The sequence below is a fragment of the Zonotrichia leucophrys genome, chromosome 24, assembly GCF_028769735.1.
Source record: "Zonotrichia leucophrys gambelii isolate GWCS_2022_RI chromosome 24, RI_Zleu_2.0, whole genome shotgun sequence".
In the NCBI taxonomy this organism is placed as follows: domain Eukaryota; kingdom Metazoa; phylum Chordata; class Aves; order Passeriformes; family Passerellidae; genus Zonotrichia; species Zonotrichia leucophrys.
The window spans coordinates 7,287,808-7,311,546 of record NC_088193.1 but is presented as its reverse complement, the minus strand read 5'-3'; the positions used below and the strand labels follow the sequence as shown (position 1 = coordinate 7,311,546).

The window sequence follows — 23,739 nt, the reverse complement described above, 5'->3', positions numbered from 1 at the left end:
GGTACAACACAGCCATGTTGTGGTCATTTTTCTACCCCCTCAGAAAAGCCCCCACAAATTTCTCTTTCCCTACATTATAAGATTACATCTCTAAGTAAATGATATCTCTGACCCCTGCAGATTGCACTCTCCTCCTTGTTTCCATGTCAATAAAACCACTGCTTTCTATTTCCAGTTTATCTTGTCTTTGTATTAAAATCAAGAGGCAAAACTGTATTTCAGATCCTGGGTGTGCAGCTCAGTCCAGACAATGCACATTTATTTCCCAGATAAAGATACAGTCCTTTCTCTATGGAAAATAACTCTTGCATATTATGTATTCCTCATTTTATTTTACTAAAGATTGAATTCTGCAGGTAGCCTGTTTTTTCCACCAAAGTTTTAGGACCAAGGGAAGAGATTTTCCTCAACAAGGCCATTTTTTTTTCCCTGTGTTGTTGAAATTTGTGGAAATCTTTCATCTCACATATTGCTTTTCTTCATTCGTTTTCTGGATGAGACAATCCTCTTTGGGAAATCTGGTTTTCTGCTTCTTTCTAAAGATCAAAATTGTTGGCTTCAGTTATGTCAGTGTGTTCCCATTAGCTGCAGGAAGATCGGCCCTTCAACCTTTATTTTAAATATGTGCTTTGCAGAAGAGCAGCGAATTTTGCAAACTGCCACTTATCCAGTCTCCCTACTCCAGAGCCTCTGAAATTCCAGAACATTCTAACCCCCAGGGGACTACATCCTTTGTTTTAAATCATCAATTGGAACTGCAACTGGGACATTGAGGCCAGAAAAAAACCTTAAATGGGGCAAAATCAAAACTTTCTCTGACCATGGGTAGCCGACGAAATGTGTCAGAGATTCCATGAAAAGAGTACACAAAACACCTCAGCTGGAGAAGACAAAACATTGGATAAACATGTGAAAGGTCTGCAGGGAAAGGTGCCCTGCTCATATCAGACATTTTGTAGGAAATAAACCCCAATGACTGTAATCCTGGAAGCAAACACTAACATTGTAAAATTCATGAAGGCAAAACACTTCACTACATAGCAGGGTGGTTTTTACCTTTTCTTTTAATTTAGCCGGAACAATGTCTACAATACATTGACTCACAAGTTAAGTGAAGGTATGAAATCACATTCTTCATACTGAGATGGGACATTCTGGAGTGGTCAAACCCCCTGGCAAGAGGGGCAGAGTTCTGCACATCCAATGAACACCTTTTGAAACAACCAGCAGTGGGAATTTCGCTTTTGAAAGTGATGACAAGAGTGGGCCTTGTCCATGGAGATAAGGTGCTCTGCAGAGGAGGGCAAAGCTCAGAGCCTCAGGGAACGGCGGGATCTGAGGCAGGTGCAGTGCAGTGACCCCAGGATGAGCAGCAGGCCAGGAATGCCAGCCCTGGCTGCCAGGGGGTGCCTGGCTGGCAGGGCAGTGTCCCAGCAGGGCGTAGGGCTGTGCTCCAGCGGCTCCAGGGTTATACAGGCACCTCTTCCTTCCCCTCTCCTGCCGTCCCGTTGGCTCCGCTCAGTCCCGCCGGCTCCCTGCCTTCCTCCTCCTCCTCCTCCTCCTCCTCCTCCTCCTCCTCATCCTCCCCGGCTGTCCCTGTGTCCCGGGCCAGGCTGGGCAGGGGCCCCAGGAGCTGCCCTTCCCGGCGGGACTGGGCCAGCTCCTTGGCACAGCACACGGGTGTGTGGGTCTCGTAGGTGCTGTGGAAGCTGTTATAGTCCACCTCGTAAAAATCCTTCTCCAGGGTGAGCACGGGGGTGAAGCGGTGTCCCCACAGCACCTCGGTGTCCATGTAGGAGCTGCGAGCCTGGCAAGTCATCCCTGGGTGGAAAGAGAGGGATGTTAGAGGCAAAGCTTCCTTATGTGCTCACCCAACCACGCCTGGCACTTAAAAGCACTTCTGTGTCCTTTCCATACCTGATTGCTCTGGGACACGGCAAAGTCTTGGCTTAATAAGCCTCAAAAAGCCTCTATCATGAACAAGCCGAGCACCCAGAGGGAAAGGGATGCATTCACATCGGCATCTTCCACCTCTTGAACCTCGTGCTTAGGGGTTTGCAGGCTCTAAGCAGCTTCTCTCTGCCTCCCCTGCTCTGCCGAGCTGCTGTTTCTGTGCCTGACACAAACAGCTCCCGGTGGATGCTACTGGAACAACCCCAGCCCTGCAAGTGCTGCCCCAGCCCCGACCCACACAGCCCCTCCTCGGGGCTGCCACCATCCCTTCTTCTCGGCAGCAGGGCCAAATTCCTGTGCAGCAGTGCCACAATCCCCTGCCTGAGTGCCACAACTCCCTGCAGCAGTGCCACAACTCCCTGCATTAGTGCCACAATTCCCCTGCAGCAGTGCCATAATTCTCTGCATTAGTGCCACAATTCCTGTGCAGCAGTGCCATAATTCCCCTGCATTAGTGCCACAATTCCTGTGCAGCAGTACCAGAATTCCCTGTGCAGCAGTGCCACAATTCCCCTGCATTAGTGGCACAATTCCCTGCAGCAGTGCCACAATTCCTGTGCAGCAGTGCCACAATTCCACTGCATTAGTGGCACAATTCCCTGCATTAGTGCCACAATTCCTGTGCAGCAGTGCCACAATTCCTGTTCAGCAGTGCCATGTTGAGAGTTTGGCTAGCTAAAGACTAGAAAAGTACAAAACTGTGGCTAATTCTAAGTCTTGCACTTGCATAGATAGCAGTGTCTTTGAGCTTAGTTATAGTAAGATAACAAACAGTGAAAGAGACATAAGAAAAGAGAGATGTAACTCTTAAGGAATGAGGAAGAGTTCATGGTACAGTGCCACAATTCCACTGCATTAGTGCCACAATTCCTGTTCAGCAGTGCCACAATTCCACTGCATTAGTGCCACAATTCCTGTGCAGCAGTGCCAGAATTCCCTGTGCAGCAGTGCCAGAATTCCCCTGCATTAGTGCCACAATTCCTGTGCATTAGTGCCACAATTCCTATGCAGCAGTGCCACAGTTCCCTGCACACACCTGGATGCTCAGCCCAAAGGTGAGGGGTTCCCTTCCCAGCTGGCTTTTGAATCCCCAGGATGGATCAAGCCCTTGTGCTGCTGAGCTGTGGTCTGAATGAACAGGCTCACAGGAACTGGTACTTGTCACGCTGCTCCTCAGCCCCATGCATCAGAGCTTATTTACTTTGAGCAAGTTTAAAGAGAAGCTTTGCAGAGCAGGGATAAGCACACCTGTGAGCAAATCCTCTTGGAATCACTTGCCAGTGTCAAGGCTATCTTCTCTTCCAAATATTTTTCTTCTCTTTTCCCTAATTATGTTTTGATTTTGGAATTGATTTCCAGTAAAAAGTTAACCTCACAAAGTCCTCCCACTGTTCTCTCATAGAGGGTGAGGGATTGGCCTGACTGGAATAGATTCAAAACATGCCTTGATCCAGTTTCTGGCCAATACTTGCAAGTCTAATTCTTGCAGCCCAGAGCACAGGGACAGAAATCTAAAGTAATGCATAGAGAGAAGAAATCTCAGTGTCAGATGGTTCAGGGAAGAGCATATGACATATCCTCACTCTGTGAGCTCATAAGTGACTGAAGTCTCAGAGCAATCAGAAAACACCTTTCCTTAAAAAAAATCCACCTTTGTGAAAAGAGGAATATTTTGTTCATATAATTGCTACAGACCATTAAAAGACACCCACACAGGCAAGTTCTGCACAGCTGAAAGCCTCTTAGTGCTTTCCATGGTTTAAAGCCACCAGGCCAGGAGTATTTTGTTCCTTGAAAGGGGAAGAGACATTGACACACGCAATGCTGAGACATCTGCAGCTCTGTAGCACAGGCTGCAAACCCAATCCTTCGCCTCAAGATCTGCAGGAGTGTTTGCTTCTGGGCAGGAACAACAAGTACAGCGTTAGTCACAGTGTTCCAGCGTGCTGCTTCCTGGGCTGGAAGGAACTGGGAAGTGCAGAGGCTGCCTTGAGAAACACAGCCAGGGAATGAAAACCACCCCAAGTGCTGCTGCCTCGTGGAGAAGCTCTGTGGAAGTTCAGTGGCTTTTCAGGAAACTCAGCTTTTGCTGCAGAGCTAAGGAGCAGGTGAGGCCACTCCTGCCTTTGGTGGCTCTGCCATGTGCAGCATCAGCAGCCCTGGGGTGAGGAGGGTCAGCCCCTGCCCTGGCCAGCTCCTCACTCCCTGGAAGCCCCAGCAGTGCTGATTCCCCAGTCCTGGTACAGCTTTTGCCAGGGGAGCTGTTACAGGCACTGATCCCACCCTGACCTACCCAGGCAAGGGCTTTCACTCCTGTTGTCTGGGGGGTCAGGGCTGCAGAGCTGATCCCATTTCCTGGGGCTGCCCCATGCCAGGAGGCTGGAAACCAGCAGCTGGCTAAAATAAACCAGTCCTTTTCCCTCTGCACATCGCTGCTTTGGCACCAGAAATCCCAAAGGCCTCCAAGTGCCTCCTTCAGAGCAGGAGAGGAGACCCTGCAGGCTCCAGGATCAGTCTTGTGGATGCACCAGCTGCTTCTTACCCTGCTTTTCCAAGTGCTGCATCAAGGTACCATCAAGGAGTCTCCAGGGCAAAGATGGGGCCTCCCTGTGAAATGTGGGGGCCTGGGGCCCTCTGAGGGAACTCCTGCCTTATAATCCAGGCCTGAAATAGCTCCTTCCCTGGGGGAGCACCTGAGTGAACCTGAGCTCCTGGGACACCATCCCAGTCCAGCTCTAAGTATTCAATTAGGGCAGGAACAATGGAAAGCTTTCAGCAAGCAAACACTGCTGCTGCCAGCTTCCTGCAGGAGCTGCTTTCTGTAACCCCAGGGGGACACTGAGCCAGCACAATAAGACAACTTGTAATTGCTCCATAATCCCATTCAAATATTCCTTTTTAGCACATGTGCAGTGGTGTTTAATTGCGTGGGGACACACTGCTTGGCAACTCCCACATCACCCAGTAAACAACACCATTGTCTCTGCTTCAAATTCCATTAAGTGCCTGCTTTGCAGGCTGCCCTGTGCTCTCCAGCCTGGTTAATTAATGCATCTGTAATGTCCCTAGCTAATTATTGCCTCTGTGACTGCGAAAAGATGACAGAAGAGGTGTGGAAACAATAAACCTTGTTTTTATTAAGAGCACGTGGATGCAGCCACTTGCCACTGGAACACAACGTGCACCCTTCGTGCTTGGAACATCCCACCCTGCAGAGGGGCACAGCAACCCCCAGACTCAGACCTCTGTGTATCCCCGAAAAAATCACCTGTTCCATTTGTATCCCTGAAAAATCACCTGTTCCATTGTGTATCCCTGAAAAATCACCTGTTCCATTTGTATCCCTGAAAAATCACCTGTTTCATTTGTATCCCTGAAAAAATCACCTGTTCCATTGTGTATCCCTGAAAAATCACCTGTTCCACTGTGCATCCCTGAAAAAAAAAATCACCTGTTTCATTTTTATCCCTGAAAAAAATCACCTGTTCCATTGTGTATCCCTGAAGAAATCACCTGTTCCATTGTGTATCCCTGAAAAAAATCACCTGTTCCATTGTGCATCCCTGAAAAAAATCACCTGTTCCATTGTGTATCCCTGAAAAAAAATCACCTGTTTCATTTCATTCTGGTTTATCTGAGGCTGTGGGATGTCTTGGGTATAGGGAATCATTTGCCATATGCTCCCATCCATCAAGCGGAATCCAAATTCAGAATATCCTGAATTAGAAGGAAGCCACAAGGATCACCAAGTGCAACCCCTGGCTGCAAACAGACCCAGATCTGGGTGCCACACCAACTGTGACATTCCTGCTCTTCCATCACTCATGCACTGAAGCACTGACACTTTGGGGAGCACAAGTACTGAAGAGAGATTCCAGACTCTCTGAATTTCTTGCAGAATTAACCACAGCATGTATGGCCCCAGTAAAAGGCTGTTAATCCTTCCCTTAAAGAATACACAACTACATATTCTGGGTTTAAACTGTGCAGATATAGAGAAGTGCTATTTGGGAGTTTCATTTAAATAAACTTCATGCCAAAAGAATACAGAATCCCAGAATGGCTTGGGTTGGAAGGGACATTAAACATTGACACCTTACACAATCCCAGCCTGGCCTTGGGCACTGCCAGGGATCCAGGGGCAGCCCCAGCTGCTCTGGGCACCCTGTGCCAGGGCCTGCCCACCCTCACAGGGAACAATTCCCAATATCCCATCCATCCCTGCCCTCTGGCAGTGGGAGCCATTCCCTGTGTCCTGTCCCTCCATCCCTTGTCCCCAGTCCCTCTCCAGCTCTCCTGGAGCCCCTTCAGGTCCTGCCAGGGGCTCTGAGCTCTCCTTGGAGCTTCTCCTCTGAACAATCCCAATTGTCTCAGCTTTGCCTCACAGGAGAGCAGCTCCATCCCATCATCTTCATGGCCCTATATCCTCATTTTCCTTCTTTCAGTCCAAGTAGATGTACTTGAATTCACAGACATACAATTTTTAACTCTATCATATTTTCTGGGTTGTAAGACCATTAGAAGTTTCGTTTTCTCCTAAAGAATCTGGTTTAAAATGAAAAAGTACATTTAAGATAAATGTGTACAATGTGTCTGTTGAGGAAAACATGCAATGATATGAGAAATCTTCAGATGTCCACTTTTAGTTGCAGTTTTCTCATCTCTTACTGCAGCAGCTCACCTTCATGCTGCAAACAAAACTCGATTTTAATGGAAACCAGAGATAAAACTTGTCTGAAGTTAGAAGCAGATGCACCAAGATTCAGTAAAGCTAGAACCAGTTCCAGGGTTTGGAGGGGCTGGAGACCATGGCACTGTGTCCTGGTTTCCAGTTGTGCAATAAGCTTTGCACCGAGATTTAGTGATAATTTCACTACAGCAGAATCCTCAGTGGGTTTTGTAGCTGTGGGTTGGAGGCACAGATCAGTAACTGAGATCAGATCAGTAACTGAGCTGTGCCTGCTCCTGCTCAGGGCAGCCAGGGATGCTCCCTGCACAGCCCCTTCCTCCTGCCCAGCAGAGGAAGCAGCCCCAGCAGGCTGTGATGTGTATTAGAGCCGTGTCTCAGCACATCTGAGAGCAGAGCGTGTAGAACAAGTGCCAGGAACGCTGGAATAGGCTCTCTGCTGTCATCACAGTCGTTATCAAAGAGCTGGAATGTCTGAGCTGCTGCCAGGGCTCGGGAGGAGCCGCCTCAGCACGGCTGATCCTGCTGCTCTGCCCTGGAGCACAGCCCAGCCTGGGAGGGCACAGTGCCCCTGGTGCCCGGCTAAACCAGACCTCAGCACCCCCATCTGCAGCTGCAGCTGCTTGGGGGACACCAAAGGCTCTCTCCCGCTCTTGGAGATGCTGATTTTTGGCAAACATCCCATGCCAGGTGACCTCGGTTAATGGGAGAGAAAGGGGAGACACAGAGGGTGCTCTGCCAACCCCAAATCTCCCCAGGTTTCCACAGGACGCCATCCTGAGCAGAACCTCCCAGTGCTGCTCCAAATCTACCCAGGCTTCCATGGGATCCCATCCCAGCAGAACCTCCCAGTGCTGCTCCAAATCTCCCCAGGCTTCCATGGGATCCATCCCCAGCAGAACCTTCCAGTGCTGCTCCAAATCTCCCCAGGCTTCCATGGGATCCATCCCCAGCAGAACCTCCCAGTGCTGCTCCAAATCTACCCAGGCTTCCATGGGATCCCATCCCAGCAGAACCTCCCAGTGCTGCTCCAAATCTCCCCAGGCTTCCATGAGATTCCATCCCAGCAGAACCTTCCAGTGCTGCTCCAAATCTCCCCAGGCTTCCATGGGATCCATCCCCAGCAGAACCTCCCAGTGCTGCTCTGTGGCCTGCAGTTCCTCAGTGGGCAGAGACAGCCCAGCCCCTGGGGCTGTCAAGACAACATTTTTCATCAGGCTAAAATTAACTGTGCTCATTGAAATGCCAGGGAGCTCAGTGATTATCTGCTGGGAAATGTCATGTGCCTGCCTGGGCTGGGCCAGATCCGCTCGGCCCCAGGGACACAGACCCTGCTGGCACTGCTCTCCCTCCTCTGCCCTCTCTGTTGTGCCCAGGATGATGTTTCTCCTCCTCCTGGATGCTCTGAAGCTGTGGGACACTCACTGCCCAGGAGCTGATGGACTCGGACGTGCAGTGCCAGTGATGGAAGTTTATGGGTGGCAAGGAAAAGGTATAAAAAATTAAAGTTCTATTGCTGTAATTAAGCAATATGTGTCTTTCAATTTGCATTAGCATATGGTAAGTTATAAAAGTTATTAGTCCCTCTGTGTTAATTAGACCAAAGAACACTGTAACATCCAAAAAGTCAATATTCTTCCAGCTTGAAAAGGAATATTAGAAGGTAGGAGCATGGTCCTCCAATTACTTGTGCTTGTCTCCTTTAGAGGACATGGCTGGGCTTGATTCACTTTGATATTTATGCCAGAGGAGAGTAATAGGATTTTAATTTATCTGAATGCTCTCCAGGCATGCAAAAGCTCTTAGGCACTGGGAAAAAATATAATAAAAGGACTTTATGATGTAAAGACCTTCGATTCAATTGCCATGTCTCCAGCAGGCCCAGCCAAGCTCTCACCAGGTAACTCCTGTAGGGTTTACAGGGACTGCAGAGGCACGTCAGACACCAGTGCCAGCCTCTGCCTCCAGAGGACAGCCCAGCTCATGAACACAGTGACCTGAGACATCTCTTCCTATCATTTTTTAGGCAGTGTCTGTAACACTTCTGCAAGACATTCCTTGCAGAAAACTTGTTTATATGCAAAGACAACCCAAACCAGATGATGAATGCCCAGAAACTCCATTCAGTAATTTCACCCTTCCTTTGTGCTCCCATGAAAACCATGATTAATTTCAGCACATCTTTTGTTGTGACTACTCCATTTACAGCCAGGAAACTGCACTCTGTCCTCTGTAAAGGTGGATGAATTGAGGTGTGAAACTCTGCTGTTTGCCTACACTCCCACAGGGACAGGATGGGTTAATTACTTCTAATCATTAAATCCCTTTTTATCACACTGACTCTAAGCCAGAAAAATACATACCTGTACTTACATAAGAGTTCATTAAAACTTCATTTACTGACTGGACTAATCGGGCATCTGGAGTGTTTCTTGTGCCTTATTTAATTGTGCTGGGAAAAAGAGGCAATGAAAACCAGGGAGGACCAGGAGTGGAGTAACAAGCTCTGCTGCCTCCGTGCCCAGGGAGCAGCAGTGCTGGATGCTGTGCCCAGGGAACCAGGGCAGCAGGAAGCTACAGAAAAAGCAGGATTTGGATCCAGGATTGGGATAACTGTCAGCAAACAGCAGAGGGAGGGTAAAGCTGGAGAGAAGACAGTCCCTTTAAATTACCTGTCAGGAAGTCTTGTAGGATATGCAGAGTATGTCAGCGCATGCAGTGATGGCTTACAGAGAAAAACAGTCTTTTAACAAATTGGACTTGCTAATGTTCCCTAACCAGATGAGCCAAATCCTTCACCACAGCCCAGCTGACTGCAGCACGTGGGAAGGGGGCCTGCACCTGCCCTGCTTCCCCTGTCCCAGCAGCTTTTAAACACTGCCCAGTTTGGGGCAAGGGCAGGAGCTCTGGCCAGCAGCAGGAGCTGTCCTTCACCAGGCTGGCCCTGAGATTTTGGGGAGCAGAGAGGCAGGGAAAGCAAAAATGTATTCACTGTGCAAACAGATTTTCCATCTTTGCTTTGATCCCTTCTATTGCAAGTCAGATTCGGGGCAGCTGATGTTGACAAGAGTCCCTTTGTGATAAGGCAGAGATAAAGGATTCCCTGAAGGAATGCCTGTGCCCAGCTCACCAGGAGCACTGGGGGTGATGCTGCTGCCCCCAGATGCCCACGGAGCCCCCTGGGAGTCAGAACACTTGTCAGCAAGATTGATTTTGTCTTCACAGAGCTCGTTTCACCCGGCAGTGACCACAACAGATCTGCCCAGAAATTCACTCTCCCTTTGGCCTTCTCCCCCGTCTCGTGGAGCCCCATCACCCAACCCAAACACAAATGGGAAAAGCCTGGGGCTGTGCCAGGCTCTGGGGGTCCCTCAGTGCAGCAGCCCTGGGTGCCACACGGCTCTCACTGCAATAACACCAGCTTTTTTATCTTTTTCAGCCAAATAAACCCACTGCATTTCAGGCTGGCTGGTGAGCTGCTGTTCTTCAGTGTGCTGTTACTCAGACCTTTGAAAAACCAAGATAACTTGAAACACAAAATCTTTGTTTTAAGTCACAGCGTTTCACTTTGTAAAAAACCCAATGACTTGAAGGGTCTGAACTCCTCAGAATTTATTCTACACTTTTCATTTGAAGCTATTTACCATCTTTGCCTTGCACTGGGTCAGAATTAAACTTAAATGTCAGTAAATAGAACGGCTTGTTTGAGAGGAGACAATACATTACATTTGTAATATGTGTGTGCCTGGTTAAATCTACTGAAAATAGCTATAAAATCACTGTCCCAAATTATCAGTGAAAAATATCCCCACTTTTAGTTGTGCTTCCATTTCTGTGGTCATTGATATGTTGCCAATCACATTTCTGACCTGCTTTCCAAAGACCTTATGGAAAACAGAGCTGTATACCTCTGAACTCTGGGGGGTGGAGTCCTCATTTTCCGTAGGGGTTGCTAAGGGAACAAATGCTCTGTTGTATTTTACACTGCCCTGAACCCGAGCAGGCTGTGACAGTGTCAGGATTTAACAGAGTCCTGCTGGGAGTAAATATCACACCACACCTGAGAGCAGATGGGGCTTGAGCAGTGCCACGCGCAGGGAAGCACCTTAAGAATTTGCTTGGAGCAGATTTGAAGGTGTGGAGGGAGGGATTAATAACCCCAAACTGCTTTATCAATATTCCCAAGTGTGAGGATGAAGAAGGAAAGCACAAACACTGTCTCTGCAAGCCACTCTTCTTGTCTCAAAATACCCCACTCCCCTGGCTGACCCATCCCAGCCTCCAAACTGGATCCTGGGATCATCCAAAGTCCACTCAGCTCCGAGTTTGTGCAAAATGCCTCCTCCAGCTCCAGGCTGGGACTTCCCAGGCTGCCTTGTGAGCCCAGGATAATTCATTTCCACAGCTGTATGCTCCTTAATATCCTTACAGCCTGGCCTGTGCAATCCCTCTGGGACAGGAGCCCATTTGTAAGGCAATATTATTCCTCTGCCATGCTTTTAATTGCGAGGTTGTTATTGATAATGACTTCCTCTCGCACATCCCCAGCGAGGCTGAGCCTTGCTGGAGGAAGGCAGAGCAGCAGGGGTTCAAAGCACTCTCAGTGTCACTCTGTGACGAGGAAAGAGGCTTTGGACAAACAAGGAGCTGCATTCCACGCTCAGATTAGGAGGCTCCAGCCTCTAATAAATGTTTAGGCTGCAGAATAAGTCACTGTTACAAATCCTTGCCTTTGATAGTCTTTTCCACCCACCCCTTCCTTTGCCACGTCTCTACAATGCTCTGCTGGGGAAGAGCATTTCCCTGGACATGCCAGGTGAATTCCACTCCCACAGCACATATTGCAGCCCCAGTGGAATGTAATTTATCCATCACCTCCCACCATCAGCTCTGTTTGGGGAAGTCAACCACTGCTGATCACCTAAAGGGAGACTCTGGGACACTGAATTACCTCTCTGGACAGCTGCCTTTGGGAGCAAAGGTTTGGGAGGCAGGAATTTGAGAGATTTTTCCTCCTCTGGCTGTTGTAACTAATGAGCAGATCTCCAGGAGGGGATAACATTAACAGTCAGCAAGGGGCAGAATCTGTGAGACAGGGTGCTGACACCACTGAGTACTTGTAACAAGCTGAAAACCCCTGCTAATGACTCACAGAGAACCTCACTGAGATGGAAAACAAACTCCAACCACCACCCACAGGAAAACTCCGGGCTCATTACTAAAATCCTGAAACACCAAAGGGGAAAACTGCTTATAAAAGCTTTTTTTTTTGCATCTCTGACTTTGCTTGTCCATCTTTAGCCAGCAATTCTCTCCTCAGAGCTGCCTGCAGCCCTTTCCCCCTGCAGACCATGATTCCATCAAGGCATTCTGGCCACCCCAGGCTGGAAAACCCTGCCTGGAATGCACCTGAGCATCTCGGGGGCTTGGACACACTCCCTGTGCTGCAAGTGCAGCAGGAAGAGCTGCCAGCTCCTCCCCAAACCCGGAGCAGAGGGGAAGTGACCCATGGAAATGACTGCAGGTGCAGCCAGAGCTCCCGGGGGAGATACCTGTGGGACGGAGCCTCTGTGCCCATCCCTCCCTCAGCTGCCTTTCCCGGGAAAGCTGAGGGTTATCCCTTTTCCAGAGTCACTATACATGGACACAGAGTTCTTTCATCGGCTGTCACAAACACACCCCTAGGAGAAACTGGGAATGGGCTGAGGATATCTCCTAATCTCCCATTACCCGGCTTTGTCTGAGCTGTGAAGCAGCTGCAGGGCTTCAAGAGTCACAAAAGCAGTTTCTGTATTTTTCCTCTTTGAGCTCCTTCTGGGAATGTGTGTCCTGCACCACGTGCAAGTCATTCAGCCTCAGCACGTGCTGCTTTATGGGATACAGTGAGACTTGGGCACTTCATAGCCCCCATTAAAATCAACACTACAGCAGTACCTAAAATAGCACACTTACAGCCTATCTTTAATACAGGGAAGAAATGGGAGAAGATTTGCACCATGATTTTTGATCACAGGAAACAAGACCACCACAGACTTCAAGAATTCCTTTAATCCATTGGTTCTTTCTCCCCTGGATCAGTTCTAAGTGATTATGAGCAGCTCCAGGACTAACCCCTTCACTTCAATCCCAGACTTATAAGAGAGGGTGAAACACTACAAAAAAGAGGGTGAAACCTACAGCATGAGCTAAAGGCCCAACTTTTCACTGCTGCTTATCTCAGATGCCCCACGTGAGTCAGGCGCTACCCAAGGACAAGCCTCACTGTGTTCCCAGGCCAGGTAACATGGACAGGGAAATCCTAATGCCAAACTGCTCACAATGCTTTGTGCCCCCTTCCTCCTCAAAACAGTGACTGACTGCTGACAGGTCTTACCTGTGGCTTCCACCATTCCTTCCAGGATGACCACAATCTCAAACTCCTCCTTCTCCAGCTGGGTGCGGGACATCTCCCAGAAGGGGCTTTTCTCATTGATCTCATGTGAGATGATGAGAGGGGACACCAGGAATAACCTGTCATCTCCAGTGTCAAATCCCACGTTGATGTCCGTTTGATTCAGGGGAATAAACTCTCCTTCTTTGGTCTGTTTGGACTTAATCAGTTTGGCTCGAATGGAAGCCTCAACAATGTGGGAATTGCGGAGGTCCCCGACCCGGAACATGAGGCAGAGCTTCTCGTCCCTCATGGAAATGACGGCGTTGTTGGAGAACATGAGGGTCTCTGCCCTCTTCTTTGGTTGGCTGATCTTGACGAACATGCATCCCACCATGAAGGCGTTGACGATGGAGCCCAGGATGGCCTGGACCAGGAGCAGCACGATGCCCTCGGGACACTTCTCCGTGATGACCCTGTGGCCGTACCCGATGGTCGTCTCGGTCTCGATGGAAAACAGGAACGCCGACACGAACCCGCTGAGGTTTTCCACGCAGGGGATCCAGTTCTCGTCCTCCAGGTGGTCCAGGTCTCCCCGGATGTAGGCGATGAGCCACCAGATGAACCCAAAGAACAGCCAGGTGATGGTGTAGACCATGGTGAAGACCAGCAGGTTGAAGCGCCACTTGAGGTCCACCAGGGTGGTGAAGAGGTCGCTGAGGTACCGGTAGGTCTCCTGGACGTTGCCGTGGTGCACGTTGCACTTGCCGCTCTTCTCCATGTACCGCTGCCGCGGCTTCTTGCCCTCGGCGGCAATGAGCCGGGTCCTGTCCGTGGCGATGGGCACGTCATCCCGAGCCTGCTTGGGGATCTTCTTGGGCTCCCGGGACGTGACCCCGATGTCCATGTCCTGGTTCATGAAGATCCGGGAATCTCCAGCCATGGCTGGGCTGCGCAACAAGGAAGGACAGATTCAGGCAGAAGGCAAAGAGAAAAAAGTCATTTTGTTTCGCTGTCTGGACCAGCAGGACATTGATTTTGGAGGGTTCACACTTCTCCCACAACAGCCACTTGTTAAACATAGCCCTGCAGTGAGCCAGAATTAAGGACTGATTTATCACACACAGGCCCTTCAAACATCAGCAACTACTGGGGTGATGGGGACACTGTGGGAGTGTGGAACGCTTAAACCTTGGAACATTTTTGGGTTTTCTTTCTGTCCTTAGATTTTTTTACACACCAAATTTGCTTAAGATCACAACTCAGAACAAAGTAAAAATACATCAACATTTTTTCAGGAGGGACTGGAGCTTTTTCATGCCTCAGGTTTTGGGTGCATATCAAGAGAAACCTTAGAAATTAAGAGAAAATGCTGAGCACCACTGTCTACCTAAATCTCACATGAGTCTAAATTATGCATGAAGGCTTCCCTTGCAGTCAGCAGAGAAAGGAATCTCCAGGGATAACCCAGGTTTCAGGAGTGCTGAATCACCTTCTGGAAGTTTATTCGTGAAATAAACATTTAATTGAGAATCTTGAATCCCACGTGTGAGGGTGTGATGAATCCAGGCCTGCTGTTAATGAGATCTATCAGAGCTCACCCCTTTGCTCCACCTGACATTAGACAAAATCACTGGGCACTTTTAGGAATGCATCAGAGCTATTAAAAAGCCCACTGTCGACATTCAGAGTAATGCTTACCAGGATACAAATAAATAACACGAGATGAGGGCGGCAATGCTGTCTGCCAGTTCCAATGTAACATCCTGTTTACAGAGATGATTAGATACTCCTTTAAAAAATGAGAGTCTTGACTCTGGATGCAGGGCACAGACAAAATCTCTGTCAAAGACTACCTAAGGAGCCTTAGGGATATCAAAGATAGAGCAGCAATATTTTCTATGGCGTTCATTCCCTGTATTGTCCTCTGCAAATCCCATTAAAACCTAACTAAATCTATTACTGCTCCCTCTGTCTTTAATCTTCTTATGTGCCTGTGAATGAGAAAAGGTGTAGAGATACAATTAAGAGTATCTTGGGAGAGACAATTTTTAAGACCGAGCAAAGTAGCTCCATCTTTTCGGTATTAAAAAGCACAAAGGGTGGGCGGGAAGGAAGCAGAGGTAGGATGAATAAATGTAACAACAAATTTTCACTTCCATTCGGCTGCAGCCAAGTCTGGATAATGGCAGAGAACTCCTTGTGGCCCTTGTCTAAGTCACCATCGATCAGTGCTCCAACGAAGCAGCCGGAGCCTGTTGCTGGCTCGGCTCCGCAGGGAGCCCAACCATCTGTGCCAGCCCAGGCTGAGCACTGCCTGCTGCCACAGCCCTGCTCACAGGGCCAGCCCAGGCTGAGCCTGCTGCCACAGCCCTGCTCACAGGGCCCGGCCAGGCTGAGTGCTGCCTGCTGCCACAGCCCTGCTCACAGGGCCAGGCTAGGGCTGAGTGCTGCCTGCTGCCACAGCCCTGTAGCAGGGCCGGCCAGGCTGAGTGCTGCCTGCTGCCACAGCCCTGTCACAGGGCCAGGCTGAGTGCTGCCTGCTGCCACAGCCCTGTGACAGGGCCGGGCCAGGCTGAGTGCTGCCTGCTGCCACAGCCCTGCTCACAGGGCCAGCCAGGCTGAGTGCTGCCTGCTGCCACAGCCCTGTGAGCAGGGCCAGGCTAGGGCTGAGTGCTGCCTGCTGCCACAGCCCTGCTCACAGGGCCCGGCCAGGCTGAGTGCTGCCTGCTGCCACAGCCCTGCTCACAGGGCCAGGCCAGGGCTGAGTGCTGCCTGCTGCCACAGCCCTGCTCACAGGGCCAGGCTGAGCACTGCCTGCTGCCACAGCCCTGCTCACAGGGCCAGGCCAGGGCTGAGTGCTGCCTGCTGCCACAGCCCTGCTCACAGGGCCAGGCTAGGGCTGAGCCTGCTGCCACAGCCCTGCTCACAGGGCCGGGCCAGGCTGAGTGCTGCCTGCTGCCACAGCCCTGCTCACAGGGCCAGGCTAGGGCTGAGTGCTGCCTGCTGCCACAGCCCTGCTCACAGGGCCGGGCCAGGGCTGAGCCTGCAGCCCCACCAGGGGCTGGGAATGGCCATTCCTGCTGCTGGGATGGGAAATCAGGGGGATTTGGGTTTGCCACCCACCCTGCACACAGGGTAGACAATCCCAGGGCTGTGGGTTCCCTTTCTCCAGCCAGGATTTGGACACAAGAGTCACCCCTGCTCTGTGTCTGTCCCTCCTGAGAGCGGGCTCGGGTTTATTCACTCACATCCTCAGCTGCTTCTCACTGCCTGCTGCAATGCAAGCCTCCCGACCCGCTGGCCTGGCTCTGAGGTTTGTCTCTTTACACGTGAGCAAAGTGCTGCAAGATCCTGAAAACTGACAAAGGCACAGCTTGACTCACTTCCCAACATGTGAAAGCACATGGCAGAACAATCCCGCACTTTCCCCCCTCTTCAATAGGGAAAGAAGCCTCCCATCCCCTGGAAATCAGGTAGTGAAAAACCTCCTCACTTCCTTCTCGCAAATAATACTCTCGATGTATGTTTGCATTGATTGATTAATCTAAAATTACTCCATTTGGACTTAAAAGCTTGTCATCAATCTAAATGTAAAACCAGGTAAGTGTTGCCTGTTGCTTTCAATTTTAAAAGGCTTGTTTTAAAGATAATTTTGTTATAACAGTACATTCGAAGCTGGCACCACAGGAGAGAGAACAATCCAGTTCCAAACTTCAATCTAGAGTGGAAGGTTACATGTTCTAGACTCACACCAAAGAGACCAAAAGGATCTTAAAACTTAGTACAAAGAACAGAATAGAGGAAAAGAAACCAAAAATCCTAAATCCTTGGAAAGATCACCCTGGTGGAGCAGGTTTGAGGAACTGCCCATTAACGAAAGTACGGAGGAACCTTTTTAACTAAAACACTCACAGGGCTGGCAACATCCCTGGTGGTGCTACTGATCTCCAGCAACAGCTCAGCTGAAACATCTCTGCAAACCTTCAGGAACACCTTCCAAGTGATCCAGTAAAGCAGAAAAATTCCTGCTGGATAAGAAGTTCACTGACAGCTTCATTGGCATTACAATTCCTACCAATATTTCATCTTTAACTTTCCTATTGTAGTATGAGAGCACAACCTCAGTCTGTGGTTATTGAAAATAATTAAGCATATGAATTTTTGCTTTGCAGTCTTTAAACAGCATGCTCCTGGTTAGCAGTGTGAGCACAGCTTTGGATGGTTGCACACTATCCAGCTTTCTGCTCCAAATGATCCCAGGGCTTTCTAATTCTGAGCAAATCACTGCTCTTCCTTCTGCCTTAATTCCTCAACAGTAAAATTTGTGATATGGATGTGGATGGTCTGTGAGATCCCAGGCACCAGAATCCTCTAGAAAATTTGCTGTCATGATTTTTACTGCCCTGGGGAACTTTAGCCCAAATGACAAGAGGCTCTGAGAGGAGCAGGGTAACTGGGGAAGGACCTGGTTAACTCTTCCCAGTGCAGTGCACAGCCACTGCTGCCAGCCATAAGCATCTCTGCCAGGTCATGGTAAATATGTTCATACATCTCCCAGAGATTTCAGCTGCAGCCTGTAAAACCCTGCTCCTCCAGCACAGAGAGCCATGGGGTGAAATTGCCTCTTACAGGCACAGCACTGTTCTGTTTCTCTGGCATTTACTGTCTTTGGTTAAACGAGGCCAGGATAATAAAAATGTCACTTCTGTACAAAGCTTCCTTCCTTTAGGACAGGCTACTGCATGAGGAGCTGTGAGTCAGTGCATTATCAGCCTTGCAGAGAGGTTTTTATCAGCCCTGCTGATGTTCAGCTCTGCCCAGATGACACACTCGGGGCAGGCAGTGACATTCAGGGGCTGGGATCTGCTGCACAGGAGCCAGGCTGGGGTGGGGTGACAATCTCCAGGAGTCAGGGTTTGCCAGAGCAGCTCCCAGCCCTCCTGACAGAGCTGGTGTGCTCCTGGCTGGTCCAGCAATTTGCCAGAGACATCAAGGAAGGGAAAACTATAAAACACTTAGAGAAACTTCTTTCCTTGCTGACCAGGGGGCTTTTTCCACTTAAACAATTGCTGATCTGGCTGCAGTAAACACACAAATTTCCATGGGGATGGGATTTGATGCTGGAAAGGACCAAACTGACAGGCAGGTGGAGTTTAAAGATGTGAATCTGTCATCGAGTCTGTGTAAAAGCAGACTTCTTTTTGTTTCTTTTAAACCCAATGCCTGTGTTTTCTCACATTGGGAGAATAATTGAGCAACTGTTCTTTAGCAAACCTCCCACAACTTCCCAGAATTTTTTTTTTTCCCTTAACCCTATCTTCTTGTTTTCCAGACAATGAGTCCTGTACTTCTCAACAAGCAACCAAAAATACTGAACAGAGATTACTGAAAAACCTGACCTGGTTCTTCTGCTGCCTGTTGGCCCACACCCCATAAAGCAGGTTACTGTGCCCAGATTCCTCTGGGCCACATCATTCTGCTTTAGGTTACAGTGCTGCAAGGGAATGAAATTCTTAATTGTCAGACAGGAGCAACATAGGGAAGGAAGTGCAGGAATAAAGGAAATTAAAGCAGCAGCACTGAAGAGAATAAAAGCATTGGCTGCTGAACACTGAGTGCTCATGGAAAGATGGAGGAAGGAGAAGTCTTAGGAGAAGATGGCCTTTGACAATCTGAGGAAAAATGACTTGAGATAGGCTCTGACTGAGGTGGGGCCTGGATTTCCCTGAGAAAGGCATCTTTCCTCCACCCTTTTATTCCCTGTGTGTGAGTGGGACTGAGCAGTCAGCTCCACCAGCCTGCCTTTCCACACACCCCTGAGCATGCAAGGTGAGGAAAGGCAGGTGGATTTGGGGGAAACCATGGAATATTCTGTCTTTCTGACTTGATATAAATAGAGGTTTGGGGTTTTGGTGGCTGCCTCTTTGGGATGTGCTTGGGGATCCACAGGTGGAGTGAAGGCTGCAGAAGAGCTGTGCCCTTGAAAGCCAAAGAAAAAGATTCAAAGACACTGCACAAGAAAGGAGACCTGTGGCACTTGACAAACAAACATGGTTCCAAAGCTCCCTGACCCCAGTAACTGCCTCTCCAAGCATCATCTCACTCAGCACTGAGCTGGGAAGGTGCCTCTCCTCCTCTCCCTCTCCCTCGGTCTCAGCAGCCCTTTCCTGGCCCTCAGGATGTGTCAGCAGATTCCCCTGGGGCTGAGGAGGCCTCTCCCTGCTGCCAGGTCACAGAGATGGTGGCTGCTGCTTAACCTGAAGGGCCAGGGTGGCTTTGTGCTTGTCACAGAGCTGGGCTGTGACAGCTCCTGTGTGCCCAGAGTGCCCTTGGCTCAGAATACCCCAACAGAAGGTGCTCAGGCTTTCCAAAGAAAATCTCTCTGGCCAGGGAGCCAATCTGACCCCAAGGAAGGGTTTATGGACATTTGCACTTTCCTTTTTCCTGTGAGTTACCTCCCAACCCATCCTTCTCCTCTGAGATCCTGGGACCCTTCCATTGTCAGTTGTGAGGGAGGAATGTGACTCTCCAGGGTATCTAAGAGTTTTACAGCACTCAGCACAGATATCACATGCTGTAAAACTTTATTGATGTATTTTCCAAGAGGCCTGGACCAAGGAAGGGCTCTATGTCCCATATTTCAGGATGGGGGAAATCACTCACAAAAACAGTTCTTCAACACCCAGACTCACTGGGAGTCTGTGGCAGGGCAGGAATTAAATTTAGCAGTTCCAAAATCCCTAATGAGCCCCTGTTCACTGCAGAACTCTTTCCTCCTTCCCCCGCTCCAGCAGCAGGGAATGCAGTCCATGTCTGCCTCAGGTGTGTCTGAAGATCTCTTTGCACAGCCTCCACAGCCTGATCCACCAGATGAATAACCCAGCAAGATTATTTCCAAAGCCAACTAAGGCAGTTTCTGTTCTCTCAAACAGCTACAGGTTTCAAATACATTTTTCCCTCAGCTATGGATTGAAGTATAAAAACCCCACACATCTCCCAAGTTCACAGCTGCATTAAATATAATGACTCCAAACTGATACAGAACAGAGTGGAGAAATAAAACTGTGATCAGGAGAGACTGGGTGGGGTTTTTTTTACAGAAAAAGAAGATGAAAACTAGGAAATGCTTTTTGAGGCATCATTCAGGCTTTTACAACTTGTTAGAGCACCAGGACTGGAGAATATGGAGTTTCCAGAAGACTGGGACTATCTCCTACAGCACAGTTGCACTGCACAGGAAGGATGGGAGGATTTAATCCATGTCACTCCCAGGCAATTTTCTTGTACTTCATTGCATTAAAGACCTTGAGTATGGCCAGTCCCTGAGCAAAGGATGCAAACACAATATTGTGCTCTTAGGTGTTTTCCACGATTTGGAACAGTCAAATGATGTTTTCTCTACCAACAACAAATAAAGCCTGGAAATAAATCAATTTGATCCTTCCACCTCCAAGGAAGTGGCTGTGCCTGAGGCACTCTGCAGCCTCTCTGTCCCTGGCCTCTCACCCCAGCTCTATTTTAGGGACACCTTATGGTGTTACTGAAAATCTCACCATTGTCTTTCAACCAACACAACTGAACAAAGCCAGGGACACCTTTGTCCTCATCAGACACTCCTGTTTCTCCTGCTCTTGGTTGTTTACTGTGAACAGCAAACACTGGATGTTGAGAAAGCGGAATCTCAGCTCTAGGAGAAAATCCTGCCCCAGGAACAGCAATGTTCCCATTCTCCATTGTTTAGGAATTTACCATCGCAGCAAAAGAGAATCATTCTGAAATCTGCAGCTGCTTTAAAAAACACAACAAAAATAAAAAATGTCCAATAAAAGTTTTGAAAAATACATTAAACTGTTGGACCACTTCACACTTCTGCAGTACCTTGCACCCAAAGAGTTCACTGATGGATTTACCAAACACAGGCTCTTTTTGCCCCAAGGCCTTCAGCAGTGCTTGAACCCGCTGCAGAAAGGGGTCAGAGTCAGAAGGACAAATTGACCTCATACCAAACTGTTGGGCAAGGGCCAGTGTTTGCCCCAAATGTCCAAGGGCCTCTCCTGATCTCAAACCCAACAGAAAGGGGGTGACTTAAACAGTGGAGTCTGGAGATTTGCCTTGGAATATTACTCCAAAGCTCTGTTTGCTTTTTTTTTTTTCCCCCTCAAATAATTGGGCTGGAACCTCCCAGAGATGGAAAATATTCTGCCATGGGAAACAGAAATGATCCTAATCCTTTATCTCCAAGTGGGTAGGAATAGTGAGCCAAAGAACTGAAGCCCAGAAGTGAAATAACGCCCCCAGCACAAACACTGCCCCACACACTCCCCACCTTCTCAGGAGATCCTGGTTGCTTGGATTGCTCAGAGAACCAGTGGGAAAAGCCAGTGTGGTTTCCCTCTGAGCTCTTCTTCCACAAATCCAAGTCTACTTTAAAGTAAAAGGGTGCAGGAGGAAGGAGCTGCTTGACGAGAATCTCCAAAAGCCAGAGGTAAGTTTTTTGGGACAGGGTAAGTTTCTGCCAGTTCTTGGCTGGTTCCTGAAACTCCCTGTTCAAACCCAAGGGAGAGAGGCTGTGTAAAAGTTAACCTGGTGCTCCCAACCACCATGTGCTGGCACAAGGAGAACCCTAGGCGCCTTTCTGAGTGATGCAACAGGACATTGGTAAAAAAATCAGTCATGCTTTTGCCTCCCAGAGCCATAACCCCCGAGGGATACCCAATGCACTGCATTCCCTGTCCCCTCCAAGGGCTGAATGTGCCAGTTCCTCATCTGAGACTGCACTGCCAGGGCTCTGTAACTCCAAGCTGACTGGCAAGTATCCTAATTATGAAAGAATTTAATCTTGGGCTCCAGATAAGGATTATGGAGTCGCTCCATAATTCAGGGCTGCTCACTGATCAGTCTCCTGGTGCCCTTTGCATTCCAGTGATCTCCACTAATCCTGTACCTGAGCAGTTCCTATCTTTTAACGTCTTTTCCCGCATCACACCTTTGGATCTGACAGCGCTTTTGCCCAAGCTCGACATCCAATCCCTGCCTTCCCAAAGAGTTCCGAGGCAGCTGTGAGTTAGGCAGGACCTGTCCACAGCTCGCACCGGGGCAGGTTCGGGCGCAGGAGCCCGGCATCCCGCTGGCCCAACAGCTCTGCGTTCGTCCCGGCGCTCTGCAGCCGGAGCAGCTCGGGAGTGCCCTGGAATAACAAAGGAATCGGAACTTACTCGCTACGAGCGGCTCCGCATCGGTGGCGCCGGGGCTCGGGGGTCGGCTGGCGGGGGGCAGGCGCGGGGCTGGGCGAGGCTGCGGGAGCAGCGGCCGGTCCATGCCATCACCAGGGAGCCGGGCTGCTCCCGGGGGCCCCGGGCCGGCCGCCGCCTCCCTCCCGCTGCCCGCGGGCAGCCAGCATCGATGTGCCACGGGCTGCCCACGCCCTGGCCCGGCTATCCCCGATCTGCTGCTCTGCTCCGAGCCCTCCTCCGCCGCGGCGGTGCCACTTCTGCCTTGCCTTGCCTTCCCCGCTCTGCCCTGCTCCGCCCGCTCCGGGGGACCCGCGGCGCTCCCGGCTTTGAAGGGCTGGGGCAGAGGGAGGGCGGGAGGCTGCGTGTGACGGAGCCTTATCTGCTCTCCGTGAGCGCAGGGGCGGGGGTCGAGGGAGGGGTTTGGGCGCTGCCGGGAGCGGAGGAGGGAGGGTGGGCAGGCGGAGAGGCGAGTCCCTGCCCGGGGAGCTCGGGATCGCGGGGGCTCGGGAAAGAGCTCCGAGCTCAGCAAAGACCTCCGAGCTCCCGGGACCGGCAGCGAGGGGCTCCGAGCTCGGGAAAGAGCTCCGAGCTCCCGGGACCGGCAGCGAGGGTCTCCGAGCTCGGCAAAGAGCTCCGAGCTCCCGGAGCCAGCAGCGAGGGGCTCCGAGCTCGGGAAAGAGCTCCGAGTTCCCGGGACCCGCAGCGAGGGGCTCCGGGGGCTCCCCCAGCGCTGCCCGGGATGGCCCTGCCCGGAGTGCGGGCTGGGCTGGGCTGCGCTGGGCTGGCCCGGCACCCTCCGGGGCTGGACTGGCACCCTCTGGGGCTTGGTTAGGCTCGCACCCTCCGGGGCTGGGGGCTGTCAGCAGCACACAAACAGAGCAGCTCCTAAGAGGCAGGAGGAAGGGAGAGCCGCGCATTTCACACGTGTGAAAATCGTCACCGGCACCGTGGAAACTCCGCCGGGCTGGACCCGGCACAGTGGGGGCAAGGGGACGGCGTGGTTCCATCAGGCTGTGCCATTGTGTTTGCCGACCGAGCTGTGGGGTTTGCCTGGGATCCAGCCGGTCCCCGGGAGTGCTCTCGAAGTGCTTCAGTGCTTTGCCGTAATTTTTTGTCTTCCTCTTTTTTCTTCTTCTTTTATTTTATTTTTTTCCTTTGTCACTGATAATACCACACTGTCTCCCCAGCTTAGTGAAATATTTCCTTTTCTGAAAAGCAAATGTCAGGCCAGCTGCATATCTCAGGCAGATCTGCCTGGTGACTGCAGGTTACCCCCAGGCTTTGTTGCCAGTCCTGTCCCCCTGTCCTCCCTAATTCCCTCTTCCAGGAGCACACACATTACAGCCCATCAGAAAAGCTTTCACAGAAGATTTGTCTGGTCAGGAAAAGAGAACTTACCCAAACCAAAGCAGGGTGCAGGATTGTGTGGGTATTGCTGAAACCTGCAAGTTACTTTTTGTTCTCCTTTGAATAATTTTCAATTTTTTCTTTTT

At 50.2% G+C, this 23,739-nt stretch overlaps 1 protein-coding gene across 2 annotated transcripts; it reads right to left on the bottom strand.

The window, feature by feature from the left end:
• Positions 1-1,046: 1,046 nt before the first annotated feature.
• KCNJ5 (potassium inwardly rectifying channel subfamily J member 5) lies at positions 1,047-22,586 on the bottom strand. 2 transcript variants are annotated; one of them, XM_064732104.1, is made up of 3 exons: positions 22,229-22,586; positions 13,014-13,960; positions 1,047-1,821 (listed from the first exon to the last, which is right to left on the bottom strand). In XM_064732104.1, the coding sequence occupies exons 2-3, from the start codon at positions 13,951-13,953 to the stop codon at positions 1,469-1,471; spliced, it is 1,293 nt and encodes a 430-aa protein (XP_064588174.1). In that variant the 5' UTR covers positions 13,954-13,960; positions 22,229-22,586; the 3' UTR covers positions 1,047-1,468. The 2 variants fall into 2 exon arrangements, with proteins under 2 accessions (XP_064588174.1, XP_064588175.1); XM_064732105.1 differs by lacking the exon at positions 22,229-22,586 and adding an exon at positions 16,262-16,357.
• Positions 22,587-23,739: the final 1,153 nt, after the last annotated feature.

Bases quoted from the DNA above. Each gene is read 5' to 3' on its own strand.
- KCNJ5 (XM_064732104.1), bottom strand. From the start codon at position 13,953: ATGGCTGGAGATTCCCGGATCTTCATGAACCAGGACATGGACATCGGG. The intron at 1,822-13,013 runs GTAAGACCTGTC...CTTTCCACCCAG, and splicing joins AGGAATGGTGGAAGCCACAG to GGATGACTTGCCAGGCTCGC.